General features: G+C 38.9%; 1 protein-coding gene across 3 annotated transcripts in view; it reads left to right on the top strand.

Moving 5' to 3' along the window:
- Positions 1 to 15,727, top strand: part of PPP2R3B (protein phosphatase 2 regulatory subunit B''beta) — a 36,916-nt gene that overhangs the window by 16,726 nt on the left and 4,463 nt on the right. For 2 of the 3 annotated variants that reach the window (XM_063126325.1, XM_063126327.1), the window contains 7 exons: positions 6,140 to 6,325; positions 8,102 to 8,205; positions 8,643 to 8,745; positions 9,548 to 9,622; positions 12,130 to 12,216; positions 13,087 to 13,243; positions 15,319 to 15,367. In XM_063126325.1, coding sequence (XP_062982395.1) covers positions 6,140 to 6,325; positions 8,102 to 8,205; positions 8,643 to 8,745; positions 9,548 to 9,622; positions 12,130 to 12,216; positions 13,087 to 13,243; positions 15,319 to 15,367 — 761 coding nt within the window. The remainder of the gene's footprint in view (positions 1 to 6,139; positions 6,326 to 8,101; positions 8,206 to 8,642; positions 8,746 to 9,547; positions 9,623 to 12,129; positions 12,217 to 13,086; positions 13,244 to 15,318; positions 15,368 to 15,727) is intronic. The other variant, XM_063126326.1, reaches the window with a different exon arrangement.

Genomic DNA, 15,727 nt, shown 5'->3' with positions numbered 1-15,727 from the left:
AAAAAAGGCAAGTAAGGAGAGGCACGATAGAGGTGGAGACTAGGGAGATATTTTTCTCCCTCTCCCATAATACTAGAACCTGGGGTCCTCCCCTGAAGCTGATTGGTGGGAGATTCAAAAGCAGATAAAATAAAAGGAAGTACTTCTTTACAAAGTGCACACTTAACTGTGGAATTCACTTCCACAAGATGTGGTGATGGCCACCCATATGGATGGCTTTAAAGGGGGATTGGACAAATCCATCTAGGATAAATCTCCGTTAGAAACCTTTTTCTCCAGCTAAAAAACTTTTCCCTATTTTCTTTCTATGATCAATAATAAAACAAAACTAATGATAAGTATATTTCTTTTCAGTCACAAGTTGAGGACCGAAATAAGTAACAAATTGACTTAATTCTTTAACATAAATCATTAAAGGTAACTGTGCTCCTTTTGCCCAAAATTTCTTAGAACCTTTGGGCTAAAAATTCATGAGCAAATGTCAGCTAATCTGAAAGCCTAAAATGTGTTTACTGGAACGATTACTATCTGCTGATAGGAGTGTTTTCGTTTTTCCAAACAGCTGGTGGTGTCCTAATGTGTAAGGAGCACACTCGTGTTGTAAAGAAGAGAATTCTAAATATAAGCAACATTTCCAAATCCAAAGTCTTAACATATCATACTGAGTTGGCTGCAGTAGAAAATAATTAGTGCTTACAAGTTTAAATTGTATGGTGCGCTGTGGCTGCTGTTAATTTCTCTCTTAAGTTGGCATGAAGTTCCTTGTAGATGATCCCTTTTGCAAACTTTCCATTTCATACTGGAAGCTTAAATGTGCAAAGCTGTGTATACTCTTAGTCATAGAGTGGGGCGATGAGCTATGAAGTGTAGAAATACTACTGTCCACCCACTGTCTCCACCCCAGCTTTAGAAATTCTGCCTACATAGTTTCTGAATCTTTTAGCACCCATAAAGACTAGAAAAATAATTTTAAAATTAAAGCTGAGTCATTCAGAATTCAACCAATAACAAATTCTAGAACTCTTCTGCAGTACTGTGAGTGCACACTGCCTTGTCTTTCTGGGCCTATTATAGCCATGGTTTTGGCAATATCTTTGGGTATGAAGCAAGAGAGGAGGACAAAACACAAGGATGCTTATACGACAATGTCTCTTTCATTAATTCCAATAGTCAGTTCAGTATTATTTTTAAGAATTCCGAATTTACCCATTGAGGAAAATGATCCTAAAGCCAAAGGAGGTCGTAGTGGAGAGGCTGTAACTCAGTGGTGGAGCACACGCTTTGCATGAAGGTCCCAAGTTCAGTCCCCGCCATCTCCAGGTAGGGTTTCCTGCCTGAAATGCTAGAGGGCTGCTGCCAGTCAGTGTCAACAATACTGAGATATATAGACCAATAGTTTCACTCAGTATAACGCAGCTTTCTATGTTTCTATGATTTTCCACCACCTACAAATAGTGGCACTGTCAAGAGTGCAAGTAAACCTGCTTTGGCTGCCATTTTGACTTCCCACAATACAAAGCCATATGTAAGCTCCAATCACTCTCCAATTGCTAGGTTATACTACCCAAATTGGATTCTACTTTTTATCTAGTGCACAATATAAAATTAATCTACCATATAAAGGCTACCACATTTCGCTTTAACTCCTCTCTCTGCCTCACAAGAGACCTATGCATTCTCCTTAGTACTGAGGAGAGTTGTGAGTAACTGCTAGACCTTATATTTTTAAAAAATGAGGAACCACCAGTATTGTTTCTTAGTCCAAGAAGCTTTTGATGGAAAGTTAGATCAGTTTTGCTCCTAGCAGAGACTAATCCAATTAAGGGACCCATCCTCTTACATCTGGGAGAGCCATAAGATTTTTCAGATTCCTGGATCTGAGATGCTAGAGACATTCAGACCGAAGAGCCCGAGCTCCCCTCCCCTTGCAGGCAGCATGGAGAGAACCACATTGGCTGCCTCAGTGAGCTCACAAATGTGAGCTCGGAGAGGATGGAAAAGGGGTGATTCTGTAGGTAGGGAGCGGAGGAGACCAGGGCGGGCAGCTTACCCAGAATCCTCCAGCCACCCCAGCCTTCTTCCCTCCTGCTCTGCAGAGCTCCAGCTATAGAGGTGAAATTGCCCCCCTAGCAAAAATGCAGGGCGAGAGGAGTACAGGCACAACGATCGCCTCTACACTCCTCCAACCCTGCATAGGATGATCATAAGACTCCGAGTTCGAGGGCTTAAGATCATCAAGGCCGCAACCCATAGGATTGTGCACAAAGTCTGCTTGTCACCTTCAACACCCCATTTTGACACTTTCAAACCGCAGATTTAGGGGCTCTGACATTGTACCCTGATTTTTTTTCTCCCCCATTCCTTTGTTTTGCTTAATATCCACTCTGAAGAAGAGTTGAGGAGAAATACATTTTTAAGAGAACGCTGCTGTTTGTTGACCAGCAATGAATGAATTAGAACAGACATTACTTAGAGCATTCCAGTAAATGTTATTTATTGAGTTGTGTGGCTTGCTTCTGTCTCAACCGATCCATAAAAAGCTAGAAGTTAAATTTTTCTATGCATCACTTTTGTCTAATTCTTTTCCTATTTAAATATATTATAATGATACATATTATTGTCATAATCAGTTTTATCAGTAAGTGATCTTATTCATGTTCAGTAAGTATTAATGCTCTGCACCTTTTACCAAAATAAGAACCATATTTTGTTTTTTGGGGGGGAAATGTCATTGTCGACAATATTTTTTGAGCTTTTCCTTTCTCATTTGGCTAAAATTCTGAATCAAGACACAATAGCACATGTTGATGAGGTTGAAGTTGTGTTTTCTGCTTGAATTGTGTTAAAACGTAGGATTTATCTCTTTCCCATACTGTTCTGGTGGCACTGGGATGGTTCAGATGTTATTAGCTCAGCTTAATAAACCATGGTTTCTTAAGACAAGAATAACCAGCATTGCTCCTTTTGTACACTGATTGTACATGTTTATAGTGGTCTGTTTAAAACAGTTTCCCATTACATCTGAAATGGAAAATTGTGGTTTAATCTTGGACTACAAACCAGGGTCAGATTTGTAAACTGTGTTCAGACAACACACATACAAGGAATACCCTGCACATATAAGGAATGCATGTATGGGAGGAGGCTCTGCCCCATATGCACATTCAAACAAATGTCTGAAATGTGGCTATGCACTCTTCATGCTTTTCCAGAGTGAAGCATGTTTCTGTGGTGCATTGTCTACACTACCTTTCTCCAACCTGGTGCGTTCCAGATGTGTTGAACTACAAATCCCACCATGCCTAGCCAGCAAGGTCTACACTGGGTGAATATGATGGGAATTGTAGTCAGACATTTTCAGAGGGCACCAGGTTGGGGAAGGTTGGTCTATTTTCATATACACATTCAAGCCCAGCACCACCACACATGGCATCCCTGGGCAGATGCCAGGCAAGTTGTGAGCCCTGCATTCTTTTCTTGCCTGACATGGAAAAATACTGACCCCATGCAATTAAACTTGCCTTGGCTGCCATTTTGACATCACCAGAAGGCAGCCCTGCATTGTGGAGGAATCAACATGGCAACCAGGGCAGGTTAAGTTGCATGGGGTTAGCACTCATGCCAGAGCCAGTTTCTAGCCAACTGCCACTGACACTATTGCCTGGTTGCCCAAGAAGCAGCTCAGCATCAGTGGCTGCCTAAGAGTTCTAACAGGAGTGCCAGGCCCAGGCAGCTACCTCTCCTCCTTGCCATTTTGACACACACCCTGCCCCTGTTGCCATGTTGATTCCCCCACAATGTAATGCTGTATGTACAGCAATACACATTACAGCATTATATTTTGGAGGAATCAACATGTCAGCTGGGACAAGGCCAGGAATGTGGGAATTGCGGGCCACTACTGCCCACAGAAGGCACTTTGCCTTGGGCCCCTTCAAATGTGAAATCAGCCCTAGGCACACTCCAGTGGTGCAGTGCCTCTCCTCTATACAAGTTCATTGTATGCCCAGAGGACAATCCCTGCTATTTGAACAGGGATTAGGAGTTGCCATATGCAGAAGATTGCATAACACAAATGGTTTGCTGAAAGATAAAGTGTGAACTCCTAAATCTAATGTCTAAACCTAATGTATTTTTTCTGATAAGGGATATCCTGAACTTACAACACTGTAGTCATTTAAAGGTCAAGGATGCATGTAATAGATAACATGTGTATGTATGTTCTAGGTTTTTTCCCCCTGTTCTATCCGCATTGAAAAATAATTGGACTACCGATAATATTTTCCAGAAATACAACAGACAAAACTTTAACTGTTCCTGACAGATGTATTCCTTCTATGCTGGTGACATGTCACCATGATACTGCTGTTCTCATAAAACAATAGCACTCAAACACTTTGGCCAGGGTACCCACCAAAAGTTACTTATTTATTTAAAACCACTGGGCATGATTAAAAAACCAAACAGAACATTATATTGAACTCAGCATATTACAAATCAGTTTCAAGATTTTCAGCAATTTCGTACAGCAGATTATCTCTATAGCAAGAAACAGTAATTGACTACAGAAACGTATGCCCAATCTTTTGTGCTGCTAGTACAAATTGTGGTACGTTTATATACTCGCCCTTAAATGCACTCCTACATGTTTGTAAACCTCTTTGAGTTCAGGGGACTTTTTCTCAAGTATGTGTGTGTACAGGATTGCAGACAGTCTGACAATTCAGAGCAAAGCTTATCAAAGTCATTCATGCCCTTGAACTTAGTATAAAGACTGGAACAGAAAGATTACCTTTCTATGGTAGCCATCCCAAATCTGGTGGCTTCAGATGTATTGGACTGTAACTCCCACCATTTCCAGCCAGCATAACCATATTGCTTCTGATGCTGGAGTTAGTATATGGCCATAATAACTAGCCACTATTGATAGCCTTTTCCTCCATGAATTTGTCTAATCCCCTTTTAAAGGCATCCAAGTTGGTGGCCATCACTATATCTTGTCGTGATATCCATAGTTTAACTTTGCGTTGTATGAAGAAGTACTTATCTGTTCTGAATCTCTCACCGTTTAGCTTCTTTGGATGACCCCAGGTTCTAGTATTATGAGAAGGAGAAAGTTCACCTCCCTGCAATTTGCGTTGGGGGCAAAATGGCCCATTCACTCCACTGGGAGGTCTTTTTTCCAGTGCAAATTGCAGGCACTGATGCCCAGTCTGAATCAGAACCCTGACCGGGGTAGGGAGGTTTTAACCCTGTGGTCCCTACCTTCCACATCAGAAACATGGGAACTTTTCGGGGTTGAATCCGGTCCACAGGCTGGACTTTCCCATGCCTGGTGTACAGAACTGCAGCCTTAGAGTTGCACTTTTCTGATTTATTCCATCTGTCATTTCACTGTATGTTATCATATCTCAAGAGGGCAACATGAATAAAAGACAAATCCTCCTTCACAACTTTTTTTTTTATTAAATGCTCATCAAAAAATATTAATGCCACTTTTTAAAAAATGCTCCAGGACTAGTAACCTCTTTCTGATACATATGTTGTTATGGGATGTTTTTTTAAAGTGTTTTTTAGACTTATTTTAAAGTAGAGGTCCCTCATCTCTTCCAAGGATGTAGTATTTTTCACACCTTGTTCTCCCCTTTTAACTTGGAAGAACGCTGACATTCTGCTAGTGTAGATTATACTAAACAACTGGAAATTATAGTGCAGACCTGTCACTTTTCACAAAACTGTTCGTTATTTGCTTGTGATTACTTGGTAATGTTGGTTCCAGTAATAGATAACCTTTGAATAATTGCAGATGTTTTGTTAGAAATCTGTTTCTAAAAGTGAGTGAGGAGGTTATAAGGCAAAAGATACTGTTTTGTATCACAAATTTTGGGAACCCTGAACTTCATTGTTACATTTTACAGAAATCCTTTTACTGAAATCTTAGCATGAGAAAGTAATAATGGTAGGGAAATTATAGGGCAATCCTTAACATCTCTATTCAGAAATAAATCCCATTGAGTTCAACGAGTTTTACTCCCTGTTTGTGTGTAGGATACTATTCAAACTTCAGAGAGAGAACTGTCAAGTGGCCTGGTTTTTGTTTTATCATGTCTTAAAAGTGCCACTTTTCCTTTTTCTATAGGTTCAGTCAAAGAAGGAAGAACCTTTGACACCATCTCTGAGCCAAAACATTCCAACGTTTTATTTTCCTCATGGATGTCCAAAAGAAAAAGTTAATATAGATGTGGTCATTGCTAAGATAGAGAAAACTTTCTCCCAGTTTCCAAATGAGCGAGCAACATTAGAAGATATGGGTAAAGTTGCAAAGGTGAGCGGATCGGTTTTTTCTTCTTGGGCATATGTCTGCTGAATATGAAGTTCAATAAATTCATTGAAATGTTGTGCATTGCAATCCTATGCATGTTTGCTCAGTTAGACTTACTTCCATGTCTATTTGAAGTTATTCCCAGATAAGTGTGCATAGTATTGTAGCCTTAATATGTTTTGGGAAACAGTATGTGTGGATAGGGTCTAAATCATGCTACCAGATTCAGGAGTGGTGGTAACATGCTATGTGCATGCCCATAATTCACTGAAGTTGGACTGTAAACAGCTGTGCTCAATTAGGCTTTGTGGTGTATTGCATTTGCAGTGGTGTAGTGGAGGGGATATTTCAGGGAACGCAGTTCCAGGATGTTTTACAGAAGAGGAGCAATGACATTGACTGGAGTGCCAGAGTAATTGAAGGACCCTCCGTGATCTGGCCAGTGAAGGAGATGATAACCAGGCTTTCAAGTTTTATACTTGTTTCTGATAGATTAGCAGAGAAGTCAAACAGTTAGGAAAATAATCAAGCAAAGAGTGGATAGATCTTTCTATCTTTCTTTTTGATGGGGCTCTTATTTCACACTAGCAATTTAAATGGTAACACTTCATTGCCAGATTGTTTATATTTATAATTAAAAGCTAAAAATTGCATTCGGTTCACTACGAATCATAAAAGCTCAATGTTAAAAGCTCACTGCATTTTACAATTTGAACCTATGCAGTCCAGAGTAAACGCAGCCTATTTCAGTGGAGCTTACTCCCAGATAGCTATGCATAGGATTACAGACATGCCTCATTAACATAATTGTGGGTTATTTGTTATGGACATTTTTTGCTTTATTATGGAGATTTTAACCAGAGAGTGAGCTCCTTTCAGTATAAATAATAGAAAAGATGGATGGATACTGGACTATAGCTTCTGCTTAGGGACACAGCTAAGGGGCCTATTGTGTTGAGCTCTTATACTTCAAAAATTATTATTACACTACTGATTATTTGTGGTATCAATTCAGTCACCATGTGGAACTAAACAGATCATATCTCATGTGAGTTATGGTCTTCTGATAATCTGTTAAATCAAGTAATTCAGATACTGACAATAATATATTTATATAATAGGGGCTTAATCCAGCAATGCTGTGCAGGCTATACATCAGTCTTCCCTACCTGTTGCCCTCCAGAAGTGTTGGACTACAACTCCCATCAACGAATGGCCATGCTAGCTGATTATGGAAGTTGTAATCAAACACATTTTGGGGAGGGCTGATGTAGATGATTTATCTATGCATCCTTTTCAGCATTGTCCCTTCAATGACCATAAAGGTTTGGTTTGAACAATTTGCTATTTTGCAGGAGGCAGTGTATGTGCCCATTTAAAAAAACAAAAAACACCTCCTGAGCATACTGGTCTCTGGATCACAGCCTGTACTTTAACTGTTGAAACGAAAATTAAGCATTTCTCTTTCTTGTGTGAAACAAATGTAGTGCCATCTTTTCCTACAAATATCTACAATACATAGCAATTCAAGCTCCTAAGGTTTTGTTTTAAGTGGTATGGAAAGGAATGACTTAAATCCTGAAATCAGTATAATTAGGGTTGCCTAGCGTCTAGGACAGCACATCTGTTTCAGTCAATAATTCTCATTACACAATTTATTGCTTAAAGTGATACTAGTGTAATAAAAGCTAAATGATTGTCTTGTCTTTTCTCAAAGGCCTTAAAGTTGGTTTTGAAAGAATAACCTTAAAATTTGCTACTTATATATCTTAATTCTAGGCCTGTGAATGTCCTCTTTACTGGAAAGGTCCCCTATTTTATAGTGCAGGAGGAGAGCGAACAGGATTTATATCGGTTCATAAATTTGTTGCAATGTGGCGGAAGTAAGTATGATTTTTTGCAAGGCTATTTCATCACGTTTTAAATAGAGTAATTGAACTTTTCTAGGAAAATTTCAGTATTTAGCCGAAGAAATATGGCAAGCCCAGAATACATATTTTGATTTTGCTGTAGAACTATCATAACATTTGGTAATTTAGATTGTTTCAAACTATATTTTAAAAAAAGAGAGAGAAGGCAAAATAAGACATGGTTGATTCAGTTTAGAAAGAAAGGCATTCCTGAGTTTAAATAGTTACGCATTGTAAGCCTGTTACATTCCTAACTTTTAGTGAGGTAGAGAGAGAGCAACTTAAGGAATTTTGGATTAGAGGTTTCATTCATGCTTATGAATAAACCTTGAGCTCATTTCCTGCTGAAAAAAACCCAGGCTATATAAACTTACCATACTTGCACACATTAGATGAATTATGCTTTTCAGGATACTACAGACGTGTCATGATGCCGCTGCCAAGTTTGTTCATCTTCTAAAGAGCCCTGGATGTAACTATTTGGTACAAGAAGACTTCATTCCATTTTTACAAGTAAATTACACTTTCTTAATTACTACCACTATCTCTTAGATCCCCAAAAAGTCTTTACTGGTTCAGTTAACATTCCATCATTTAAAAAAATAAAGGTAGGTAGGCCTTCATGTGCTAACCCATTGTCTTAGCGATGGATAGATAAGCTGAAACTAGTCCCAGGCACCCAGATTACTAGAACAGTCAGAAAAAGAGACAGTGCTGCTATTCTTCTCAGCTAAGGCCATTCCCATGTCCACAGCCTTCTGAAGTCTCTTCAGTCCCTTTCTAACCTTCATCCGGGTCACATGGGTTTACCCTGCCCACCCCCACTCAGTCTCTATCATTCCTTATTCTCCTCTCTCCCCCACTCCCCAAATGTGTTTCTTTGCATTACTCCTCTGCCTTTGCTGAAGCCCCTTCAAAAATAACTGGGTTTGTGCATTTTTCTAAAATTTGTATTCCACTTTTGTTTCTCAAATTGAAATCTACTGTATACAACATCTTTAAATGGTTTGGATATTTTGCTTTTATTAGATAATGGGTATTGTAACAGTATACAGCAGCCTTTTCCAGCCTGGTGCCCTCCAGATGTTTTGATTTTTAATTCCCAGCTTTCCTGACCATTGGCTATTCTAGGGCTGATGAGAGTTGAAGTCCAAAACATCAGAAGGGTGCTAGGTTGGGGAAGACTAATATACAGTATGAGTTGTTTGGCTAAATGACATGCTTTCATGAAGGAATTGCACATTAAAATCATGTGCTGACTGTGCTGGTAATAATTACCAACTACATGCCTCTAACCTTCATACTTCTTTCTTAGGATGTGGTCAATAGTCATCCTAGTCTAGTCTTCTTAAAGGAAGCATCAGAATTTCATTCTCGATACATTACAACAGTAAGTGACTTGTCTATAAAAAAATGTTTGGTCTTGGGGCAGAAACTATATATGCTGGTGGCAAATCCATGTGTTCAATGACGGATCTGTCTCAATTACACTAGAAAGCATCGGATGGGAATATTCATTTTTAATAGCAAAAATGAATGTCCCCTCCTCACTTTTCTCCCATCCAGACACACTTCTAGTATTAGAACTAGGCTAAAGAAAAAAGTCCCTGGGCAGCATGCTGAATATTTTATTTTATTTATTAATTAAAACATTTGTATCCCGCCCTATATCACAAGGATCTCAGGGCGGCGTACAGTTAAAGTCACAACAAACAATATAAACATACACAGCTAAAAACAAATTAAACCATTAATCAAGCTAAAACCAATATAGAATTTAAAAACAGCAAAAACCAATTAAAACAATTTAAACTATGTGCAGGCTTGGTGAATTTAGCTGTAAGCTGCAGGCAAAGGAAGGGTTTGGCACTCCTCAACTGCACACCCCTTTTTGCTTTTAAAAACAGCTCCCCCCTCCCTTTTTCTAGGTATTCACTACAGATCGGTGAATCTGCTGCTATCACGTCTACTTTGGCCCTTACTTACTAATAAACAGTCTAGGAGTACTTACTTATTATTTATTATTATTCCATTTGTGTGCTTATTGATCCTGTATTGTCATTAGTGGCTGTCATGACCTCTGCGGCTCAAAGTGCCTTTTATCAACTTTGGCTGATAAGCCAATTAATTGCAACCTTGCCTGGATGGAGATAGCTCAGGCATAATTAACCAGGTGTTTTTTTTTCTTTGTGGGGCTGCCTTTAAAAATGGTTCAGAAATTGCAGTTAGTCCAGAATAGGTCTGCAAAGTTATTAACTGGGACAGGATGCTTTGACCATATTACACCTCTCTTCTCTGCTGAATGGCTCCCAGTCCATTTCTGGGTCCAGTTTAAACTGCTAGTTTATTTATTTATTTATTACACTTATATGTAATAAGGGCTCTCTGGGCGGTTTACAGTTTTAAATGGCTTGGGTCCAGGTTACTTGAAAGACTGCCTTCTTCCGTATGTACCTGTCCAGTTCTTAAAATGCTCTTCAGAGGCCCTGCACCAAATGCCATGCCACAGGAACTGAAGTGAATGATCACTACAAAGACGGCCTTTTTAGTAATGGCACCCTGATAGGGAATAGTTTTCCCAGATAGGATCACCTGGTGCAATCTTTATGGTCTTTTTGGCACCAGATGAAGACCTTTTTATTCGTCCATGCTTTAATTGTATTTTAAGTTTAATCACCTTTATTAAATGTTTTATGATGTATTTTAACATTGTGTTTATGTTGTGAGCTGCCCAGGGAACTTTTATTATGAGGCAGCTAAATAAATAAATAAAGCAATTGTATGCTTTAAATGTTGCCACTGGAAGATGTAAAACATCTGTATATAATATTAATTCTCAGACTGAAACACAGTAAATTACGGGACCGTTTTTGCAATTTAGATGTGAATGATAATTTTTCTACTCTTCAAAATCAGTCTTAAATCCATCAGTTGGCAATTAGGCCCACTGAAATCAAAGGGTCTAGTATCCAAATTGTGTTCAGCATCTTTTGCAACCTATTCTGAGGGCTCAAGTTACATATCCTCACTTTGCTGTTCCAACCTCTTTGTAAGTTAGGCTAAAAGGGCCCATTTGCATGACTGTAGCAACCCACCGTGACTGATGTTTTGTTAGCTATTTCAACAACCCACCCTTGTATGATAAGACATGGCAACCATACACCATGGCTTGAATATCTAAATTGCTGTCGGCATACATCACGATCCACCAATAGTGATCATGTGAAGCAGGAGAATGAGTTGATCAAGACAAAACAATTAAATGAGTTTATCTCCCATACAAATCCAGAATTTTCAAGTATGAATTGGGCAACTACCTGTTAGGAACGATAAAAAATATACCTAGATGCAGGGTGCATTTTAACTCACTCTAGACTTTCACTGATAAAACCTTCCTTAACCTGGTCCCTTCCAAATGTATTGGACTACAAATCGCATTATTTCTAGCCAGCATGGCCAGTGGCCAACATATCTGGAGGGTACCAGATTGGGAAAAGCTGCAATATAAAGGTCTTCCAGGCTTAATCGACAGTGCTTCCCCCTTCTCACCAAGTTCTGCTTCCTGAATTATGGGTCATTTGTACATACCCAAGCCTCTTACCAATTCAGAGTTGAGAGAAAATTGGGAGGAATTTATAGTGGATTGAGTAATTTTGCCCAGCTTGAATACAGAGGAAAGGTCACAGGATGGAAAATGAAACACCAGCTAATAAAGAAGAAAATTAGTTGTCTGAACTGATTTATTGCCACTGGCAGGTAAATCTTGAGTATCTGCCCAGAACAGATAAATAACAAGTGGAAGCAGATCATAGCAAGTAATCATACCATATTTAAGTACTCAGACCATTTTAATGTGAACAATTGTACACCATTTATACTCTTATTTTATTGCTGCAGGTAATACAAAGGATATTTTATACAGTAAACAGGTCCTGGTCAGGAAGAATCACTTGTAATGAACTTAGGAAAAGCAGCTTTTTACAGGTATGATATGTGTAAAGTTTTGTGAGTGACAACATAAACCTTATAGGTTAACTGTTCAAGGAAAAGGTAATAAGATTAGTGAAGCCTGGGCTATTTCAATGGATACAAACGTTTTTCTTTAGATATTATTTCAGTTTTGGAGTATGTTTATTTACAGTTCATGTTTATGATTTAATATCATTTTAGCTGGCTTGTTGAAAGCCTGCAGCAGCAAATGCCATATTTTTGCAAGTCAGGTTATGATAACATAAATTTGCTCTGCAGATTTTGCCCAGTTCAAGTGAACATCTAAACCAGGCATGCCCCAGATACTGCCAGTGGGGTTCCTTATCCAGCCCTCCAGTTTTGGCTAACATGTTGCTGCCATGGTGGTCTCATTCAGGTTGACGCTGATCATTTCAAGCTATTTTTAACTTCGGTCAACTTTCCCAGGTTTTGGAGAGAATCCAAATTTGACTCTTGCAAACACAATTTCTTATGGCTCCCACATTTTCTAGACATTGTTGGTATAGACTGACTCAGTTTGCACGTAACGGCAATTCCTGGATTGTTTAACCCAGGAATTCCCATAACCGAGCAACAAGCAAGCAAGCTGCTTCCCGTGCGCTCATCACTACTGCTTTCAGTCAACAACCCAGGAATGCCCTGGTCCTGGAATGTTATCATGACATCTAGTCCCAGGAACTGTGGATTGTTTAGAGGTTAAATAACTGAGTTAACCCAACAATTGCCCGTGGCTACCCTACAATTGCAAACCAGCCACAGTGAGTAAGGTACTGAACTCCTCCTACAAGCTGCTACTATGACCAATCGAATCATATTCTCTTAATGACACTTTCTCTCCCCATCCCTCTCTCTCTTTTTCAATAGAATGTGGCATTATTGGAAGAGGAAGTAGATATTAACCAGCTGACAGAATACTTCTCTTATGAGCACTTCTATGTAATTTACTGCAAATTTTGGGAGCTGGATACAGACCATGACCTTTATATTGATCCAAAGGATTTAGCTCGGCATAATGATCATGGTATGACAAATGGAACAATTTAGTTCATTTTGGAGTGTGTAGTTATTTATCGTTTCCTAGCTCTTCTCTGACAGCATCAAATATGCGTCACAGAGTAATCTTTAATCCTTCAACATAGTTCATTACATTAAATCTTCAAACTGTAAGCATAAAAGAAATCCGTAGATATGTGTAAATTACACATGCAAAAATTACGTATGCATGACTACAAGCGAGCCAGATTTTCCTGCACACACAGTGCTCAGAATCACTGTGGGCCTTCTTACACAACTTCTCTATGGAGCTTCCAATAGGAGAGTGGCAGATGCCCAAGGATCAGGGTTTAAAGCCTGATTTTTTCATTCAGGACAACCTTTTCTTGGTGTTTACTGTGGGCAGCATCCAATGGTGTCATTCTGCAAACTCAAATAGGACTAGTGGAGCTCCACCAAATCTTTCAGATGCATATTATGCTTGTCCAATCACTTGCACAACTGCACTTGCACAAATGTGACTGTAATTGGATTCTCCTCTTGCGCATAGTTGGGAACCTAGTTTCTACTAGCACAATGTCATTTGTGCTAGTGGAATGACACAGTTGGATATTGCTCAGTACTTGCAATGCTTATAAAGTAATTTCCTAAGTGGTGCTGTATCAGATATTTTGCTAAAGTCCATACTGTATAGGCAGTACTTGAAAGATGAACTAGAATATGTTTTTGCCATTCATCTGTATTAAGCTTTTTTTCTACTGAAGAGCTAGTTATCAAAATGTAGCCTGTGTCAGTAAACACCACTTGTACTACAGTAGTTTGGTAGCAGTACTGAACACTTTTTCCAGTTTAATAATGCTGCATTCTGAGGATAATTGTTGATGCAGTATGAGGAGCTGTAGGCCAAGAGGCTTTTGGGATCCTGTCCTATGCCTTTTGCACTGTCATTGGTCACTTTCTCTACTGCTAAACGTACAAATCATCTAGTAGAATAAACACACCTGTAGTGTTGCAATATCTCCACTAGGCCCAAAATGAGCTTGAAATTAAAATTCAGCTTTTTAAAATTAAAATTTCTTTTAAAATCAATTTCAAATAAACACACCTAAGATGGGTCTAGAAACTGGAATGGAACTTCTTGCATTCCAATTAACTGTTTAAATAGTTTTATATAACAATATATAAATTATATATTGTTTTAACTTGGTTTATGGTTTAATTTGTTTTTAGCTGTGTATATTTACTGTTTTATACTGTATGCTTTTATCTGTGTGCCGCCCTGAGATCTTATTGATATAGGGCGGGATATAAATGTTTTATAAATAAATAAACCAGTCCATATGCTCACCTGGCTGAGGATTTCTTTGTACAGTGAAGGACCAGGTGAGCAGGCGTGCTCCCGATATGTATATAAAGTAGCATGTGAATCACAGGAGCTCCCTATGTAGGACTGAGATATGTAGTTGTCTCTCCTCCCACAATCAGAAGGGGGAAAGATGAGAATCTAAGTGCGGACCACTGATGTTGCACAGAGGATTGTCTGCTGGGTGAGTGTGACTGCTAGCCCAGAGTCTTTATATTTCTCCAAGATTATGTATTCTGTGCCTTATGTACCAGTGATTAGGCCTTCTTGCTGGCTCTAGGATTTCATTCACGAGGCAGGTGGAGAGAATTCAGTGAAGTCAGAGTTTGAATATGTTCCAGAAAAAAAAATTGATGGGTTGTATCCAGATTTAAGTATTGTACAGCTTGACTGGTGGAAACAGAGTTCCCCACACCACCTCTGTTCAATGGGGTGAGCTGGGGTGCAGTGGGGTAGAGGAGTTCCCAAAAATCAGCACTGATAAATGGAAAGCAGATCTTGGCTCCAACCCCATAATATATTCCTTTAATTCAGGCTAGCTATTGGCCAGGGAAAGAAAAAATGTGTTGGGAGTATTTTAATAGTATTGTAAATACTGTAAGTCACCTGTAACGTATAATATTGGACAAAGAATAAATACATTATGAAATATTTCTAATAAACTGTTTTTGTAGTTTTTAAAAGTGTATGAATTAGCACAAACGTACTGCAATATTTTGTAATATTTTGCTCTTCCACAGCTATATCTAATAGGATGATAGAGAGGATTTTCTCAGGAGCTGTAACAAGGTGTGTGTTTTTCCTTATATATCTATTCGTCATGCTTCAAGATTAATTGGCAAAGTACATGGGACAGCTGAGTTCCAATAAAAGTTGAACTCTTAATGTCCTTTCCCCATATTAAAGTTCAGTTTAGATATAAGGAATATTGTGTCCTGTCTCTCAGGTTAACTACCACAATCGAAGATGGATATTAAGTTTCAGAATTACTGGTTACTGTGCAGTTGACATTTGTGGAGTTAAACGTTCCTACAGTTTAATTGACCACAATCAATATCACACAGTTTTGTAGATACCCTGTGATCGCAGATTGAGCTCTCAACTGATGTCATTGGCGAAAAAAATGTGCTTGTCTATCACCCATAGTTG

The sequence above is a fragment of the Elgaria multicarinata genome, chromosome 5 (genome assembly GCF_023053635.1).
Source record: "Elgaria multicarinata webbii isolate HBS135686 ecotype San Diego chromosome 5, rElgMul1.1.pri, whole genome shotgun sequence".
NCBI classification, from domain to species: Eukaryota; Metazoa; Chordata; class Lepidosauria; order Squamata; family Anguidae; genus Elgaria; species Elgaria multicarinata.
Note: the sequence above shows the minus strand (reverse complement) of the source record. Positions and strands in the feature narration are given on the sequence as shown.